At 42.6% G+C, this 20715-nt stretch overlaps 1 protein-coding gene across 1 annotated transcript; it reads right to left on the bottom strand.

The window, feature by feature from the left end:
* Positions 1-3659: 3659 nt before the first annotated feature.
* On the bottom strand, positions 3660-18053 carry DUS1L (dihydrouridine synthase 1 like; the record flags this gene model as incomplete). Its single annotated transcript, XM_082008028.1, has 13 exons — positions 3660-4093; positions 4428-4503; positions 7563-7600; positions 8149-8315; positions 9087-9175; positions 9542-9638; positions 10267-10411; positions 11392-11495; positions 11667-11749; positions 12500-12612; positions 14332-14382; positions 15311-15419; positions 17817-18053. The coding sequence occupies 13 exons, from the start codon at positions 18051-18053 to the stop codon at positions 3942-3944; spliced, it is 1461 nt and encodes a 486-aa protein (XP_081864154.1). The 3' UTR covers positions 3660-3941.
* Between the last annotated feature and the right edge of the window lie 2662 nt (positions 18054-20715).

Here is a 20715-nt window from a genome sequence, read left to right on the forward strand (position 1 = left end):
TGACCCTGTCTTCACACTGCTAAGTGATTCTGTGATGAGACTGTACTCATGAGAGAGATGTTCTAAAATCCCACTGTGTGGTTAAGAATATATCTCGAATCTCTCACATAGCACCAGTCCACTACTGTGTTTTAACAGTGGATGTTTCTCATGCAAATGCCTTTTCTGACTTGGCACAGTGAGCAGGAGAATGACTGAGCTGACTGATGTTTCTGGGAAACTGTAAAGAGGAAGGGGTCAGGTAAGCAGTTTGAAATTCCATGATAATGAACATTTGACTTTTTATTAGAAGAGGGGCTTTTTGAACAGACCAGGGAACTCAGAATACTTGACAGCTTTAAGGTGTATGCCTGTGTGAGGGAAGAATTGGACTATTTCCACCGGAGGTGGGAGATGTGGTTTCAGATTCCTGTCTTTAAATGAGGCAGAGAAGCATTTTTGAACTTGGGTTCTCCCACACTGATCACTGGGCTATTTGGTAAATGCCACACCCTTTCCCTCCCCTTTGGTTTCTGTGCTAGTTCCAATTTACGAGGCAATCTAGAATAACATCTACCAGCTTAGTGTCTAAACTTGATTTGAATACAAGGGTAGTCAGAAATTATGAAAGCTGCTGAAAGTCTTGGTTAACAAGCTGATTAAGGTTGGAAGATGCTATTCCCAGAACATAATGGAAAATACTTTGTTCAAGTAACGAGCAAATTAAATGGGAAGACAATAGGAGAGCTTAAACTACTTTTATTGTCACAATCTGTCGAAAGGCACAACTAAATGTTAGGCAGCATTTAAGTCCGGCCTCCAAATGGATGTGAAGTTTTTACTGCTTGTGGTCCCTCTAGAGGACTTGGTGTGAATGAATAGGAACAGCTAGATAAAAGCTAGCTAGATGTAGACAATGTCCAGAGAGATTAAGATGCACGTGATGATGTGATAGGGAATAGAAACAGCATGGAAAACAGAATAGAGGAAAGTGAGCACAAGGGTGATTGACATAAGGGTAGGCCAAGGCCTCTGCTTCACAGATGGTGCTTTGCTTAGTGATCTGTTAAATCTTGCTTGTGGGCTCTCTTGTTACTAACACTTTGAATGAGAATGTTCCTCCATTGATTAAGTCTACAGCTACTAGTGGTTTAGGGTGTTTTTTCATCATACTGTTCTAGTCCATGTATGAACTGATGACTGTAAACTGACATAGTTTGTAATGCAGGTTAGGAAATACAAACTGATCTTGCCAGGGCTTGAGGGGGTGTGTGTACATGCGCATGCATGAAAACACACACACACATGTGAATGCGAATGGTTGTTGAGAAGTCAAAAAAGTGTGTCGAAAACGGTTTATAAAGCAATCAGGGCATGCTGTTATCTGCCGATTCCTGAAAGTGCTGTGTCTCTGTCATTAAAGAAAAAAACCCCCACAAGTCTTTAGCCCCTCTTTTGATTGGGGGTGGGGCAGGGAAGGGTATACCCTATTTTCAGAAATGAGAGGTGCTGCATTTGTTTTCTGACCATGGAGGCACTTTTGCTTTTTGGTTTATTACTGTTCAGTAATCTTCTTTTCCAATGCAAGGGCTCTTATGCACTGAGACAACACTTTGCCAGTGCTTTTATGCAGACCTAGTATTCTGGGTACTGGAGTTGCTGTTCATTTCCTTTCAGACCCAGTGTAACTTCCAGAAGGGAGTATCTGACAGATTCTGACAGGCAGAGGAAGAATCTTTGCAATTGGTACTCTAGAAAAATAATTGTCAGCCAGATGAAGCATCAAGGAAAGAAACCATACAAGTCTCCTTCCTGGCTCCTGTCCCCACAGTTGTGTTCAAAACAGCTTGTCCAGTGTTGATGTTAAATGACCTATTATAATTTAAATTTGTGTAGGGTATGCACCTAAGTCAGCTCCAGTCTGTGGAGGTTCTGATGCATGGGCTGAACATAAAAACATGTAGCACCAGCTAAAACAGGATGAGCTGTTTTGTTGTGAAATTAAGTGCCCTCCCCCGAAACCCTCAAACCATCATCTATTCAGAACTATACACCAGGAAGTGATAATACAGAGTATCCACTCAGAATACATTACTACATATTGTCAGATAGTCCACTTGATAGACATTGTGTTGGCAATTTGCTTGCTATATTTGCTTACAAAACTAACAGCTTGACCACAACATAATTTGTTACTGGCCAGTACAGTGCTGCAGTAGGCTGAAAAATGTTAGGTTCCACACCAGCCTAGAATAAATTAAAACAAGAAAAAAAATTAGGACTGCTTATTAATAAAACCTGCCTCCATGGAGGCAAACTTACTGGCTTAAACCAGGCATACTTAGTCTAGCAAGCGAGGCATGCTCATAAACATATGCCACATCACTTGATGGTGTGGCCATGTGAAGCAGAGATTTGACTTGCTGGAACCAGGTACTTGCAGTGGTTGGGACCTATACCCATCAGAGCCTGACATGCCCTCAGTTGCAGGGAAGCCATTTTAGCTGGGCAGGAACAGTGGCCAGGCAACTAACTCTGTGTCATTGCTCTGTGTAACTGCCCCCTCAACCCCCCTTCCAGCCCCATGCCCCCAAAACCCTGTTTCCTTCTTTCTCCTGCCCATTCCTCCACACTCCCTGGCCTTTTTTTTTCTTTCCTCCACTTCCCTTGGAGGAACAGTAAAGACCTCCTAATTTTACAGTTAAAGGCTCTAGTACTATACAGGGTTTGCTCATAACATACCAGCTTTGCCAGACCAAGCATGGCTAGACCACGTTTTACAGGCTCCACAATGCATCATTGCCTTGTTCCCTTCAGTAGGCTACATGTGACAAGAAAGCAAGCATTAACAGGCCTGCTGCTTTTAGGTGCTATCATCAGCTCTGCAGCAAAGATGCTCAGACTGCACCTGCAGGAAATTGCAGCGTACCCTGGAGCAAGGTCACTGAGCATGCAGTGAAGTAAACTGCATGCAGAAAATGGGCCACAGGGAGATAAATTTTCAAAGCTGAGCTAGGCTTTATTTATCCCAGCTTAAGCATGGGATGGCATGCCTTCCATTTCTTTAGTCTTATTAAGCCCCTGCATACCATTACTGATTTTTTTTTTTCTGGCTGCTGACATTCTTTACATCATCCTGAACACTGGAAGGCTACACTGACCTAATGCCTAGGAGACACACAAAGCCCATGGGGAAAAAGGGTAAAAGCAAGGGGTCTTGCATGTGTAGACCCTCATCTGGTTTTGACACACTTCACACAGAATTTTATCAGGTGTGAAGGAGAAACACTGGTCATATAATTATGAGACTTTGAGCAGGGAAAGATTCATGGACTTGGTTCTAACTTAGCATATAATTTCAGACAGCCCTCTTTATTAAAATAGAGATTTAATTTTCCCCCAACCTTTGGCTCATGGGAGACCGCTAAGCTTTATCATACTGTATAAAACTAATAATTGTTAATACACAATGTGGTTATAGCAACATCTTAAAGTTTTACATTCACCTTTTCAGAGTACTGCTAGATTCCTTTCTGCATTGAAAACATGGCCTGCTGAAACTCAGATGAATGCAACACCTTTTCTATTAGTGAAGTCATTGACATATTGCCATTTTTCGTGTGCTGTTCTAATGCAAGAAATTTATTCCCCAATATTAAAAACAGGACATGAAGGGGTAATGAACATAGAAGACACAGATTGTGATGGCAGCTTATATGGGTTGCACCCATCCAAAAATGCAGTCTTTAAAATACAGCATGAGAAATTTAATTGCATCCTTTTTATTTCAAATGCAGGATAATTCCCTGAGTAAGCAGCTTTTTACTTAAATAAAACTTTTCCAGAACGTAAAATAAACTTGTGGAACAAGTTCACACAGCTGGCAGTGAGCTGGAAACAGCATGTTCTTTGGCCCAGGGAAGCAGAGGCCTGGCAGGAGCTCTTTATTCATTTCCAAAGTTTCACACTGCACTGTCACCAGCCTCCTTCAGTACAGCAGTTTCCCCAGCATGTACATCTCCTCTCCGACTGATCTCTGGGTGTGGAATTACTCTTTGACTACTCTGCCATGAAAGGGATTTTTCATATTTGGTCTTAAAAAGTAATCCATGACCTGAAGAAGCAAGGATGGGGGGAAAAAAAAAAAGAAAGAAAAAAAAAAAATGACATGATTGCACTGGTAAACAGAACAGCTCATTCCTTATAAAGAATGGGTCCTCATAGTCTGGAAACAATGATCCTGAGGCTTTGGAAGCAGGAGAACTGCCATTTGTACACAGAAGGAACAGCAGGATCTTAAAACTGTACTATAAAATTTTAGATAGCTATATATGTAGATTTTAACACCCACCCTCCCACCCACCCCCCTCAAGCCAGAGATTAAAGTAATGAATATGTGTGGGAGATGAGACATTAGCTCAATGACTTGTAAGGACTGCTGCACTTACCTGGACAGTCTGCTGTCTCTTTGAATGCTCGTTTCTTACAGCATCCTCGGCACATGTTAAATACGCATTTATTGCCCTGGTTTGGGATGGGGGTGTAAAGAAGCTCGTTTCAGTGAAAATAAAATTACTATTGTTTACTATAATACGCAACAACAATACAACTTTGCACATTCAGACCTTTGGAAAAAAACATGAATTCGTCTATTAAGCAGTCACACCTCAGTCTAAGGAAGATGACAGAGTTATGTCATATCGGGGGGGAGCCACAGCTATCAACTGTTTGTACATAGAGAACAAAAAACAAAAAACCAAACCAACCAAACAAAAAAATTCCACACTCAACTTCTGCAACATCAGTAATCTGTTGGGCAGCCTGAGTTACACAACACAAGCAGGCAAGTGCCATAAGCACTTCAGAATAAGCACTATGACATTTGTTGCAGGTGTGAGCTTGCTGTAGTTCTCCACAAAAGTAGTATGTGAAACACTGTGCCTGACATGCTTGCTACCATCTGTAGCTATGCCTAAAATAAATGTCACCACTGCAATTACTTCCCTACTTGTAGCTTAAAATATACCTGAGTACATACTAAAATACAATGTATGACCCTTATGGGATAGCAGCAGCAGTTGAATCTTGGGTAGTTAACAACTTGGCTATACTAGACTGGGTGCCTGTGGTGCTTTGGCTCACATATGCTTAGTGATCATTTAGGAAAATGGGGTTTTGTTGTTTGTGTGTCTCCCTCCACCCCAGTTAAAAAGTCCTTCATGTTTATGGAGCCCTTGGTTGAAATTTTTTTTTCCTGCCCCCATTCCATGATACAGCTTAGAGTGCTTGTGACTCAGCTTAGACTAGCATATGATCTAGGAAAAAAAAAATACAGGCCCAGTCACAAGATTTCAAGGGCTGCCTGCAACATCACAACGATGTAACAGCAAAACAAAAATGAGACTAAGCCCAGCTTCAGACAATCATGGTTGACACACCAAGCTGTGTCACCTGGATTAGCTATGAAACAGGATGGCTTTCAAAGCAGGCCAGATGATGAACGCTCAGTGTTTTCCCAATAATGAACACAGCAAAGAAAACATTGACTTCTGTAGCTGCAGCTCCAAATTCAGCCCCAGCTGGCTGCTATTTCTAAGGTGCTATAACAGTGTTACAAAAGAGAGCAAGCCACATGCTTGTCTCCCCACCGCCACAGCTGTAATGCTACTTTTTCAGCCACAACACAGAATTACTCCTTGCATCTTACACACTGCTTGTATGTTTGTGTGCACAAGTGTATTAGCAGCAATAAATATGCTCTGCTCACTCAGCTCAGCCACATCTCCCTGGCAAGGAAACAGCTACATTCCCCAAGGGAAAACAAACAAAAACCCCAATGAATGCTTTTCAAACATCAAATATTTGAAGTTTCATATATATATATATGGTTTCAAACATGTATGTTATACACAACCCGGAAAACAGCTGGCTTGTTTAACATTGCTAATGGTGAAAGTTGATGTTAATCTGCTAGCAAAAACAGAGCTGAGAATGACTAGGTGCTCATTCTTGTTCTGATTACGAGCATAAATTCAAACCCAGCAAAAACCAGAGCTGCAATTTGCTGCCTGACACTCACTACAGACCATACTGTGATGATGTTTAAAGTATTTGTATTAGTACACTAATAACTACATCAGTTATTCAAATTCTCAATCCTTGCAGAAAAACACCACCCACCACTAACTCCAGTAAGAGGGGTTTTGTTTTTAATTTCACAGTAGAATATGCATGTGTAATTACTGGAAGTTTGGAGATTTGTTTCCAAGACATCTTGGGAAGTTCATCTAACTCACTCAACTGTCTTAGCAATAAATATCCTCAGCAGCAGTAAAACCGCACTTTTTTGGAAAGGCAGGCAAATGATCTCAAAGAAGCTATGTATGTTAGTGATTTTTGTGCAGCACCTCCACCTCAGAGACTAGTTACAGGTAATAGTTAAGAGGCTTGTGCTTAAGTGTGGACTTTTTTTCCCCCCTATATATCAGCAGGACTTGGTATGCATGCATTACTGGACACTGGCATGGACCTACCTCAGGACTTAGAATCATAGAATAGTTTGGGTTGGAAGGGACCTTTAAAGGTCATCAAGTCCAATCCCCCTGCAATCAGCAGGGACATCTTCAACCAGATCAGGCTGCTCAGAGCCATGTCCAACCCTGAATGTTTCCAGGGATGGGGCATCTACCACCTCTCTGAGCAACCTGTGCCAGTGTTTCACCACCCTCATTGTGAAAAATTTCTTCCTTATATCTAGTCTAAATGCACCCTCTTTTAGTTTAAAACCGTTACCCCTTGTTCTATCCCAACAGGCCCTGCTAAAAAGTCTGTCCCAATCTTTCTTATAAGCCTGCTTTAAGTACTGGAAGGCTGCAATAAGGTCTCCCCAGAGCCTCCTCTTCTCCAGGCTGAACAACCCCAACTCTCTCAGCCTGTCCTCACAGGAGAGGTGCCCCATCCCTCTGATTATTTTTGTGGCCTCCTCTGGACTCTCTCCAACAGGTCCATGTCTTTCCTGTGCTGAGGGCTCTAGAGTTGGATGCAGTATTCCAGGTGGGGTCTCATCAGAGCAGAGTGGAGGGGCAGAATCACCTCCCCTGACCTGCTGGCCACGCTTCTTTTGATGCAGCCCAGATATGGTTGGGCTGCGAGCACACATGGCCAGGTCATGTCCAGCTTTTCCTCTACTAGTACCCCCAAGTCTGTCTTGGCAGGGCTGCTCTCAATCTCCCAGCCTGTACTGGTGCCGGGGGTTGCCCTGACCCAGGTACAGGACCCTGCAAGTTGGCCTTGTTGAACCTCATGAGGTTCACATGGGCCCATTCCTCGAGCTTGTCCAGGCCCCTCTGGATGGCATCCAGTCCCTCAGGCATCTCAACAGCACCACTCAGCTTGGTGTCGTCTGCAAACTTGCTGAGGGTGCACTCAATCCCACCATCTATGTCACTGATGAAGATATTAAATAGTATTGGTCCCAGTACAGGACCCCCAGGGACACTGCTCATCACCAGTCTCCATCCAGACATTGACCACTACATGGTCATTTAATAGAAATGCTTTAATGGACACTGGCACTGACTTACCTTTGGGTTTCCACATTGATCACATTTTGCATATTTAGCTGGAAAAGAGAGAGAGACTTCATTTCAGCAATGGTATTTTTATGTGGACAAATTAAATTAAAAAAAAAAATCAGGATCAGACAAAGCTTGGCACTTTTCTAGCCAGACAGAGACTCTTTTTGAAAATAAAAATATAGTACATCAAAGAACAGTGCAAAGGTAAAGATAATTTGACTTTTTAAGTGCCTCTAAGATAAATCCAAACATAGAAAATTTTAATCCTCAAGTGTAAAAGAGGAGTACATCTGATTGAAATGCATATGAAATTTAGTATTTCAAATACTAATGACAGCTACAATTTAGTTTATAAAGCATTTTGATCTTAAAAAGATGCTTATAGTGGAGCAGTGACCTACTTCTTTGATCCTTGTTTTCTTTACTGTTGAACATAATTTGAATCACATTGCCTACTACTGAAATTTCTTGATAATCCTCCCTCTTTTTAAATAAGCTTCTACAACTACATAAACAAGGAAAATAGTGGCTATTTATGTCAAATGTCGCATCAGCATCTTTCCATGCATTTATGCCAATAAATGGAACTTACGCTTTAAAGATGGATCAAAGCTTTTATTTGGATTTCTTAACTTCTTTTTTTGCTTATTCTTTGACAGAAGCTCAGAATTCCCATCTTCCTCCTCTTCCAGAGCACGTTTCCCTCGCACACCTTTTTCAGTCCCACTGGCTCCATTCTCCTTGCATCTCTCCTTTGGCCTGAAACAGTAAATATCATCGTAAGTTGGCTACAGGGAAGAAATAGATGTTCCCTGGCCACTATTCTGGTTTACAGAAATCTGGGTAAACTGTAAATCCTTCTGTCATGGCTAAACTACAAGGAAGTGTCATTGCCCTTAGAAGTGAAATAGGAAAACCTAACTTTTTTGTTAACATTGGCTGTTAGTAACAGACACAGTCAGATATATCGGTTGGAAAGTCAATGAAAGTTGGCCAGTTGAATTAGTTAGGCACCTGTTAACCTCTTATTCCCAGGTTTTACTTAAGTATTTACTTAAGTATTAACCTTGACACACTTATTCTCCTCTTCAGCTCAGTTTTCACAACAGAAAGGGAATAAGCTATCTGAAGAGCTTGTCCATAACAACAAGCATCCTTTATAGAATACAATTTAGTTCCCGTCTTTGCTACCCTGGCAGTTACCAGCAATGTTCATGTTACATATAATAATAAAGTACTGTCAGGTAGCATATCTGTTGCACATCAGGATCTCTTTCTGAGCTGCAGTGGAATTCTTGTTTTTACTTTCCAGAGAGAGAGAAATCTGAGGAGGATCTAAAGGAGAAGATGCATACAATGAGCAACACGCCCATGAACAAAGCAATAACCAGGAAAAAAAAAAAAACCAGAATAAAAATAATCCGAAATCTTCACTTATTTTCAAGTGAACGTAAGCTCCTAGTACTGAACTGGATGGCTCTGTTTTGGTCATATGGGTGGGAAAGGCCTATGTTAGAATAGATAACTCACCCTGGCCTGATGTATGGCTGACAGATCCAGTGGAAAAAAGGCAACCCTTCTTTTGGCTTTTCTCCTTCTTTCTGATTAGCTATTTCTTCCTGCAGCATAGAGTTACAGTCAGTTTTCCTGGAGTTCTCAGGAAATACTCTAAATAATACTTCAAACTCCACGAAACCACAAATTGGAATTTAATCATCTAAGTTACTGACAGCTAAATATAGGCAAAAAACCTCTACTAAAACACATGAATTGAAGCAGATTTTGTAACTCCTAAATAAACTTTAGCCTGCGTAAAGCTGTTCAGGTTTAAGGGGCTGCTACTGTAGTAAACTACCAGTATCAAGGTTGGTAAGCCACAAAGTTCCACTGAAGTGACTAACAGACATCAACTGCATGACATACATCATAAGTTCCCACCAAGTGCAGACAGTGTTGTTCTGGGAGATTAGGGCCCATACTGGTACCTGGCATCGGAGTTTCAGCTCCCTGTTGACATCTACAATGCCCTCTAGAGTCTTCACTTTTGCTAATTCTTCACGCAGCTGCTGGTAAACTTGAAGCCTGAGGCAAATCCCAAACATGAAGTCATATTTATTCATTATTGCTAGACTGAGGAGATCACTAAAAATGTCTCTATAAAAAGCTTTTTATAGATCTTTTCTTGCTGCACTTGCCTTTAGTAGAAGCTTATCATCTTTCCTGCAAGTTCAGAGAAAAGCACACATACCTGCTCCGCTTTTCCAAATAAATATCTGGCACACAACCAAGGTACTTTGAGATACGCTAACGTGAACATACAGTGCATCAGTTGCTCCTCAGTGACTGCCCATGGCCATGCTCTTACTCCACAATACATGCAAGACAGCTTGCCTCACAATGAACAAGGAGTTAGTTAGCTCATGTTTGCCATAAAGTGCATGTGTGCATATGGGCAATTACCACACAGTAGCTGATGTGCTGTGAGCTTCACGCCCTAGCTTATCTTGTGGTAACTTGTTCATTCCCCGTGCCCTGTTTCCCAGATACGCAGTGAAGGGAAAGACCTCAGCCCACATTCTCTCCAGCCAGGTTCAGGAAAGAAAACCTTGCAGCATACTAATTCTGGCCAAACAAATCCTTGTTCAGAAAAGCCAGACACTTGCTAAGTAGGATGAGACCTGAAAACATTGAGTTCTCTGGAGATACTCACGTGTGATGCCAGAGCTTGAAGAGATGAGCCCTAACGTAAGACAATGGACAAGGGTACTTCTGCACTATCTCCAGATACTCCTCAGCCATCTCCCACACCAATGGGTTTCGTCCCTCAAACAAAGCTGGGTTATGAAGATTACCTTCTAGGGAATAAAAAGAAATACTCAAACTTTCATTTCAGGATTGAAACAGAAAACAAGAGCTCTGGAGAAAACAAGCTCTGGAGCTTGATCACTTCTGTTGTGATTTTACCAGCCAGTCACAGACACATCACCCATATACTCACAAAGAGAACACACGGTCCATAAAACTCTATTCTGACCACAGGATACTGTATTTCACTATAGAATTCTTAATTGAGACAAATAGCTCATATCTAATTAAAGTACATTTTCCAGAAAGGCATCCAGTCTTGACACAAAGACAGTAAAAAAAATAAATAGAGAAATCACTGCTTTTGTTGCCCAATGGTTAGACACTTAGATAATGGGTATCTTACCTTATGTCTGTATTCATGTTTTTCTGACCTAAGTTTACCCAGAAGGTACTGCTTCTCACAATGCTTTTCTCTACTAGCTTCACAAGCCTTTTGTTAACCAGTATTTTCTAAAAATAAGATTCTACAATCTCCCAGGAAATATGTTTCATTGGTTTAACTGTGAGAGTGATTGGAAGCCTTTTCTGATAACTTCCTACAGGAAGAGTTAGGATAGACATGCCAGTTCTTTCTTGTCCCAACCCAACATGAACCATCTGCAGGAGTATTAATCAGGGGCCTCACTTACTGCATCAAGATCCATTCAAAAACTATTCCATTAACAGATGTCATGAAAATATGCCAGGACAACAGGAGTCCCATATGCCTTTGTCAAGTAATTAGATTTGAGCTGTCCACTCAATGGTACAAGTCCAACATAACAATTCTTACAAATCTTAAGCGATTATTCCTGGCCCTGGTAAGAGATAGCCAGTATAAGAAAGAGAATGACCACTCAGCTTTCAATCAAAGCTGTTCACCAAGTCAGTCTGATGTAAGCTTTTAATAGATGTATATGGGGCTGCTAAGAGAGTAAGAAACAGTTTATATTCTCATCTGTTATGAGTTAAAGTTCATTTTCTTTACCTGCGCTCATGACACCATGCACTCCTGTCTTACGGATACATTCTTCCACATCACTGAGACACTGGATGTTTCCATTTGCAAATACAGGAATTCTTACAGCTTTTCTATACCAGTGAATAAAACAGATGTATAGAATTGAGAATTAGAGTCAGCCCAGAAATTCTACTCCTGTCACACAGATCTGATTGCTCTTCAATGCCACTGCACATTCGGCTTAAAATCTACCTTCATAGCTTGTTAGTAGAAATCCACTAAGATCGGTACTGCTCACTAACCTGACAGCTTGAATGTGCTCCCAAGATGCCACGCCAGCAAGCGGTCCTTTCTGTTCTTTAGTACGGCCGTGCACAGTCAGCAGCTAGAACACAAAGTTACATTTACTTTTCATGTGTAGGGACCACTGCAGCAAATCCACTGACAAAAATTTCCTTTGACCCCATACGCTTCATGGATGCCACTGAATTCCCACTTCTATTTCAACAGTGCAGGGACTTTGGTATCACAGAAAGGTATCAGCAGCTCACCTACCATGGCATGGTCTTGGGGTTCTTTCAGCTTGCTATTCCACGGCCTGACAAGATAGTATCTTGGGAGAACCTACAGATTTCCTACTACATTGGCTCCCATTTGTGATTCACTTTGGAATCTGTGATATATTGATCTGGCTTGCTCCTCAGCACAAGGCCTGAATACTGTCACTACTGGCTCTAATTACAGACTGTCTCTTCCCATTTAACTGGAGTTAAATCCTAGAAGGCTGCCTATTTCTTCACTAGTGGTGGCCACCTTTGATACGTTTTTTTTCTCTAGCCCTGTGGATTTCATGCACTCACACTGCCGCCTGCAGCACCATGTTAGACTGAGATGCTCAACTACAGTGAAGGATACTGCACTGTGCAGCTATTACAAGAGGAACTCTGAAGTCATGGTGTCTTCCATATCATACTATTGACCTACTGCAAATACATACAATCTCTCTGCATCCTGTTCTGTCTGTAAAACAATGTAGCCTATTCATCTGGACAGTCTACCAAGATCTGGTCATCACGTGCTTTACATAGGAGACACGAGTCCAATGCAATAGTACAGGGAGCAGCTGCCTCCTTACCTGGCAGCCAGCTTTCTCCAGCATCTGTGCATACTTCACTGTCTTGTCAATTTCTGGGAAAACGCGGATTTTGCATGTGATGGGAACAGAGAGCTTCTCGTTAGCCAGTAAAACTGGGAAAGATTGAAAAGACAGGTAAGTGGGCTGCACAATGCTATGAAAAGTCCCTACTCTCCTGACTATCTGATCCTGGGTGTGGTACGGAAAAAGTCTGAAAAGTTAATGCTATGCAGTTCTCACAGCTTAACCAGCAGTGTCCTCTGCAATCCTTATTGCATAGGTTAATCAAGTAATAGTAAAACATGATGCACAAAATCTGCATTCTAACAAGGCGACATAACATAGTCAGCATTTAATAGCCCTGATGTTTCCACTGCATCAAACTCTCACTTTCAAGGAACATCCCCCCTCAAATCTTAATCATTGATACAGGTTTACTGTCATCACAGTCTATTATACTCCTACTCTGCCAACAACATTAACACTTGCTTGTTCACCTTTCCTACAAGAGATGCTTGTTTCTTTCCAAATTATCACCCAAATAATCATGACAAGTAGACTCTTGTCCATGGCAAGCACGGGCTTATCAACTGAGATAGGCTGTGGACCCAATTAAGTAGTAAATGTAGGTTACAGTCAGGGTGAAATCTAGAACAACATGTTAAACTCCCATAGTCTTTACACAATGCACAGAATCAGAAAACTACTTAAAAAAGAGTGAACAAAGACAGCCAACACGAAAACACTGAGCAATGGCATGCCTGAAAATTCTCTTCTTTTCCAGAGCTTGGATGTATAATGTAGGAAGTCACTTGCTTTCTTCTAATCTAAATCCTAGAAGCTCTAATGAGATGGATTTCCTATCACCCTTTCAAAGGAGCAAGCAAAGTGTATACAGGTGCAAGCAGAAAATAGTACTTCACCATTTTAAAGAAGGCTGGGGGAGAAGGATGAAGCGGAAGCATTGCCCGCCTTTTGTACAATAGCCTAATAAGACAGCTCTCTTACTAGACAGCCTGTGTTCTCACCTAACTGGATGACTCGGGTTCTCTTCTCACCTTGAGGCTGTTCTCATTTGCATCTTTTACGCCTAAGAAAAGTGTCCTAACAATCACATTACATGCTGGGTAGGGAAGCACTGTCTCTCTTTCCCTCAGCAGTGTCTTTGTGCCAAACATTCAAGATTCCCTGGACCACAGGGAATGCGAAGAGAAGCAACACTCTCTAACTTCACAGTCCAGACACTTGCTTTGAAGTGGGGTGAAGGCACATTCTCAGCTCTACACAATGACCAAAACCTTGCTTTTTACATCAGTTCCAAATGTATTTCTTAAAAAAAAGATACGGTTCACAACTGCTGATAACCTGAAAACATCCTATGCAACTTTGGAGAACAGAGGCATAACTTACCATGGTGTGGACAGAAAGAGTATGCCGAGCTGATCAGAAAAAGGCAACTGTGGCTTCAAGGAGAAACACAACTCCTGGCACCCGAGAGTGTCAAAGTGAAAAAAGGCACTGGGAGTTCTGCCGTTTCTAGAGCTGGAGAGCCACTAAGCCATTAGATTGGCACTTAATTGACTCACTTTCACCTAAAGTCTGTTTCAGGTACTGGTCTTTTAGCAGACCTAGCATGAGTTTGTATTTGGATACCACCAAGTATCTTGAGGGTGCCACTGGAATATAGTAAGAATGAAAAAAACCCCCAAATCCCAACACAATCCTGCCCAAAGAAACACGCTGCACCTCCTTTCCCCCAAAATCCCTAAACCTCCTCTTAATGATGAGTTCATTCCATTCCCTCTCAAAGTGAAACTTCTCTGAAGACTTACTCATTCTCTGAAGAAGATCCCACTCCTCTTGCAGAAATGCTCCATAGTGACCTATAATAAAATAGCCTATGACAGACTTGTACAGAAGAGTAAGATTCTGAAGTATACAGCTTTCATAAACATTCACATACAAAGATCCAGACACTCATATGCCTCACTGGCAGAGACAGAGTTGCTTTGTCCTGCCCAAACTGGAAGAGTTGGATCATTCTGTTCCCCATGCCACCCTAGATTTAAAGGATAAACAATGAATACCCACACCCTACTTTCACTGCTACTCCCTAAGACTGGTGTGTTGACACTGGTAGCTCAAAGTCCAACTTTCAGGGGTTTATACCAGGTGTTTAAAAATTCCCTTCAGGATAAAACCTGAGCAGACTGAAAGAGCTATTTGCCCTGTACAGTACTGATCATTTCCTATTAATCTTTGACAGACATTTTAAAAGAGGAATGGGCAGTTACTGAACAAATCCTTCCTCAACATCCTAACTGATCCAGAATATTCAAACACTGGTTCTGGTTTTCAAATATAGCTATCTTTGCAATAACTTTAGGGGATTCAGCAGGTGGTAGCCTCTTATACGCTAATGTGAATAAAATGTGCAAGTATCAAGGAAATAGGAGATACTAAATGCTTGCATGATATAATTTTAAATGCAGTTTTGCAAAATCAGGCTGCTTTAAGCAACTGAAATCAGAAAGAAAATCATGCTCTTGCTAAAAATACTTTTTCTGAAAGGTATTTGAGACACAAGAGCTGTCACTCAAGAGAAGTTGGAATTAATTATTAGTATATCTAATTTTTGCTTGAGGTACTACAAAGCATTACCTGTTGAAGTGGGTGTAATTAAGCCTGACTTCAGCAGTACTGCAGCCACACCCCCCAGGCTTAATTTGGTCCTCTTGATGTTTTACTGCCAATGTTCACATTTGAAACATGCCATTTCTCTGTTTATCCAGGGTTCAGATTTGCACATACCTCTCTTTGCAATCATTTGGGGGCAACCCAAATTTAAATCTATGGCATCGCAATAATCCTGAGCCAACAGTGCTGCTTGGACAAACACTTCAGGGTCATTGGCACAGAACTGAGAAAGACAAAGAAAAGTGGAATAATCAGGCAATAGCTTTCTTCAAGTACTAACAACATGTTATGACATAGTCATGAAGCAACTACTTGCTACAGAAAACAGGCATAAGATGCACAGTCAATAATAGCAAACACCATTTCTCAAAAAGAACAAACAAACAGCAAAAACTGTGACACTTACCAGCTAACAATCCTCAATCTTCAAATGACAAAATGAGAAAGATAAGCATTCAAGAAGCAAAGAAATACTTGTGGAATATTTTACATGTAGTACCCAATAATAAGAAGGAACAACTCTTAAAATCCCCTGTAGATTTTAATACATAAGGGTGGTGCACAAGAAGAGAGTTACCTGTGGTATCTCTGGGTCTTGAGACAATTCAACCTTTGTAGATACCAATAAGCACCACTGCCTCTAAAATGAATTCACATTAGTGTGGAGTATGAAATAGATACATCGGACTGTTAGTCAAATGCACAGTCTTAAATATTAACATGCTAATATTAATAGATAATGAAATATTAATATTATAAATGTAATTAATATTACATTTAAAGCATGGTGCAACAATAAATTTATTAATTAAAATTAGGCTAACTTGAATCTGCTTTGTTGAAGAGGACAGTGCCAGAGTATTCTTCTCTTTTATGCTTTCAAACATTTTCTAAAATTCATTATTAAGAAAAAACAATGCCCTCACATCTTTAAATAATATGGATTTAAACTCAAACACATGTGAGCAGAGGGTGTTACTTAAACCCTACAGCAGTACACAAATTATGGCTGACACCAGCTAAAACCAGGAAAGGCATTTGCTTTCTCCAAGATGATTGAAACAATGGAAAGCCTCTAATCAGCCCACATCAGTATTTTCACACAGTAAACAAACCCCACAGAGCAGGCTGAGCTCAGATGTACCTCTGCCTAATCCATTTCCAAGAGTCTGTGACCAAAACCCAAGACTACCCAGCAATATTACAGAAATCAGTAAGGATTGCTGTACTGAGTCAATCCAAAGTTTAATCTAGTTAGTTCTGTGCCTTATGTCCAACAGTGGCCAGTGGGAAGAAGGATAATACAGCAACTTCACAGTAACTGACACTCTTCAGGTAGGCTTGCCCAGAACACACAGCTTACTGAGATGAAGATCTGTGTTCAAAAGACTTACAGCTTTCTAAGCATATTTAAATTTCTGCCTACCTCTCACAGAAAAAAAAAAAAGAAAAAAAAGAAAAAAAAAGAGTATTTAAAGCTGTACTGAGACAGACCAAAGGTCCCCCTCAACCCCCTCTGATAATAGTCAGCAACAGATGCCTAGGGAACAGCAGAAGCTGGAAAGCATCTTCAAGGACTTGGGAAGCAGTAGTGGTGTTTCCTGCACCTAATGACCCTCAACAGTTTTCCTTCATCTGCTTTCTAAACTCATGTAATCTTTCAGCATCCAGTACATCCCTTGGTAATCAATTTTGCAGTTTATAACTATCACTATCCTTACTTAACACTTGTTTCTCGTTCGTCATCTTCAAGCCAGTCATACTTTCACAGACTTCTCTCATCTCTCCCCTCAAGTCAGATGAGACACTTCTCTTCCAGGGTGAAAAGTCCTTATCCATTTAACTGCTCCACATGTGGAAATCGCACCATTCCTCTGATCATGCTGACCGTCTTTCCCTTCATTATTCTCCAGCTCCATGGGCACGTCTCCCTCTTTGGGATGGAGTGGAGGGAAATACCTGAACCTCACAAAGTACTCAAGAAGCAAAAGCAACACAAGCTTAAGAGTGCGTCCTATCTTTCTGGCATCCTTTTTCTATAGCTAAGCACTGAGCTCATGGTTTTAGAGAACTACTCAAAAAACTGTGATCCTCCCTGAGTGGTATCAGATCTGGAACAACCCTTGACTCTAGAAAACCAGCTCCAATCTATCTCTAAAGATGCGATGTAGAGGACTGAAACCCTGTAAGAAGTCTAGTGCTCCAGACCCCTGTGATTAAGACACCGAATCCTCTTTGCTAGACAAGGAATAAACAGAAAAACACACAGATCTTCATGAGATGAGTACTGTTAGCTGTATTTAGGTGAAGAAAATGGTATTTCTGTCATCCTATAGAACCACTTTAAAATCTGGGTGAGACTGACGAGCTTGAACTCATGTGCATTTGGAAAACGTCTGGATTTGTTAACACAAATGGGGTGGATGATGAAGGCGAGGGTGCGTTTGAGATGCTGACTTGCTTTTCTAGCGTTACCCAAGAGCGCACTGCAAGGTGAGGCCCGGGCAAGCTCTTCCCGGCAGTCCCTGCCGCCGCTCCCGGTGCCAAGGCTGACCGGCCAGGCGCCGGGTCGGGCGCCGGTGGCGTTTACCGGCGGCCCGCTGGCGGTCACGGCGCTCACCTGGACGATGAGCGGGCGGTCCTCGGGACAGGCTTCGCCGTAGAGGTTCTCGCGGCGGTAGTTGGCGTCCCTGAGGAAGACCTGAGCGTGCAGCATCGGCGTGTAGCAGAGCTGGGCGCCGTGGCGGCGGCTTAGTAGCCTCCAGGCCAGCTCGCTCTGGTCCACCATGGGGGCCACCACGTAGTGGGCGCTCCGCAGCGTCTCCCTCCAGAAGGCCTCCCCGCGCAGCTTCGGCATCTCCCGCCTGCTTGCCCGTGCAGCGCTGCGGCACCTGCCGCCCCGCGCCGCCGTACCGGGGCTCCCAGCCGCTGCCTGAGGCCCAGAGGCTGGCCCGATCGCTGGGCCCTGGCAGGGCACCGAAGCGGCCGGACGGTGCCACTTCCATCTCACTCCGGCCAGCTCAGCAGTGCAGCTGCGCGCCGTCCCCACCGGAAACCGCGGTACTGCCAGCAGGGGCCGCGCGCAGAAGAGTCCGGGCAACTTGCAGGGCCGGTGTGTGAAGGGAGGAGGCCGCACTCTCCCAGTTTCCCGTCGCGGTGACGAGCACTGGCTGGGACGCTACAGGCACCTTCCGCGGCGCCTGCCCGTGCTCCGACCACGCGCACCAGCCTCGCTCCTAGGCCGTGCGTAGCCACACGCCCTAGACCCGCGCGACGCCCCCGCCTTTGAGGCGTGACGATAGACATGGGCGGCTTTCCCGCCGGCAAACGGGCAAGCTACCACGGCGCGCGGGGCTGCCCCGCGAGCCATAAACCAGCACGGGAAGTCCCGGCCACCGGCCGCTATGCACCTCGCGCAGCGCGGCCTGTGTAGCAGCAGCAGGCCTCCCACTGTCCCTGAGCCCTCCCTCCATCCCGCTGTGACTGGCAGCACACCCACCCTCCCCGACTTGAGTCCAGGAGTCCCGAGAAGTATTTTTGGTTTTGCTCTTTGGCTTCTGTCCCCAACAGATGCCAAGGTGAAGCAGTTATTGAGCATTACAAAAACTCGGGACTAGGTGAGGGTGTCTCACTGGTCCTTGGTGTCAGATCATCAGGAGAGGTGGAAATGATGCACCTGGCTGAAACAGAAATAACGTCAGAAGTGACAAAACCATTCATTCTGCAGCCTTTTACAAAGCTGCTGACCACCACCAGGATGAGCACAGTGGAGGACTCTTCTTATCTGCCACTACCTTCCAGAATGTCAAAAATGATGCATCTGAACTCCAGTCAAAATGTCAATGTAACTTTAGTCATAAGGCTTTAGCCGTTCTTACTTCAAAAGGGAAAAACTCCAATGAAATCATTTTATACAACAATAAAGCACCAGAGCCTAAGCAGGGTTCCATGTGATAAACCCTCCTGCAAGAAATAGCTAAGCTACAAGCTCTTCTGATCCTTTTCTACCATCTCCCACTACCTTCCAGAGGTCTAAACAAGCAGTTGTGCTATTTTAAATATGCAGCCTCTCCAATTCTCCTTCAACACTCCCATTTCTTCTTATGCAGCTGCCCCAGGGTGGGTTGTTGGTTTTTTTTTTTTTTACCTTTCTTTTGACCCCAATTTGCTGGCAAGCTGTCTGGTCTTCAGTTATGGTAACTTGACTAATTGCAGGAGAGACAAATGCTTCCTTTATCACTATTCTACCCTAAATATTTTGGGTTTTGCTTGACCTCCGTCTAAGCACCAGAAAGCTCTCTACTTCTGCTGTTACTGTCATTTGAAGTCACCAGTTCTGTTGATCTGTGACCCTTCTTGCATTTTTTAGCTATCATCTTTGGCAAGAGAGGCATATTTCTTTCCCCTGAGGAAGGTGGTAGAATAGAAAAGGAAAATAATAGCTTTAATGCTGATCACTACATGTGCTATGTGCCAGGTGTTCTTATTCTTACTATTAATGCTATATTGCAGATTTAAGGCATACTGTCCACCATTTCAGAATAGCAGTATGACTTTGTGAGCCTAATTAAGTTTACATGGCCAGCAGGGGATGTTTTTCAGTCTTGAGGTGTAGAGTAGCCTATGAGAAGCTATCTGAAAAGGAGGATGGAAAGTGAGTAGCAGTTGATGAGACTTCAATTTCACATAGAAGGGTAGATGTGAAGGACTTCGCTTCTGCCCTTGTCTTCTCAAAACAAGCAACTGCAGTATTTGATTTTGCATTATGGTATTATTGTTCTATGTCCATCTGACAGACTACTGAGAAACAACAAGCAGTACCAGCGCTAGTAAGGTTTTTATTTTTGGCACACTGTATTCAGCAGCCAGTTACATAATGGTTACAGGGCAGCAGCTCATAATTAAACAGTTATGGGGATCCCCCCAAAACAAAACAGCCTTCTGCTTTTCAAATAACAACCACAAGAACATTGAGAGCATATAGGCTAGAAGTAATTCTTGAGGAACTTCTACTACTAAATCAGTATCTTCAAGCCTTGCTTAGATAAGACCATGCACATTTATGTTTATACAGAGAACTTGTCCAACTCCTGCTTTGACAGCTGCAACAGTATTAGTTCTTGCTCCCTCCACATAACCCATTCAGACTTGTTAAAACACTTTATCACAGAGCTATAGTACCTGTTTGCTTAGAGTTTAATGACTCCTTTCTTTTTTCTTTCTAGGTTTTCAATACAACCAAGGCAAGTAGGATTCTTTCAACTCTTTTTTCAGGCTCACTCCAACTGCCAGTAGTTAAATTTAAAACCAACCAACCAGTCCACATTTGTTTTGTTTTATGCAGTATTCTATCCTAGGATGTGCATGGATAGTATGCAGTAGATATAATGAAGTCCCATAGCATGCACATATGCCTGGTTCACACAGCCACTCTTCACTATTAGATTCTTTGCAGCTGTAAGGCACCTCACACTCACACACTGACCATTTCCCTCCTGTCACCACCTAACACCTAGTCA

Source organism: Phaethon aethereus, assembly GCF_964289735.1.
Source record: "Phaethon aethereus genome assembly, chromosome: 18".
Taxonomy (NCBI): Eukaryota; Metazoa; Chordata; class Aves; order Phaethontiformes; family Phaethontidae; genus Phaethon; species Phaethon aethereus.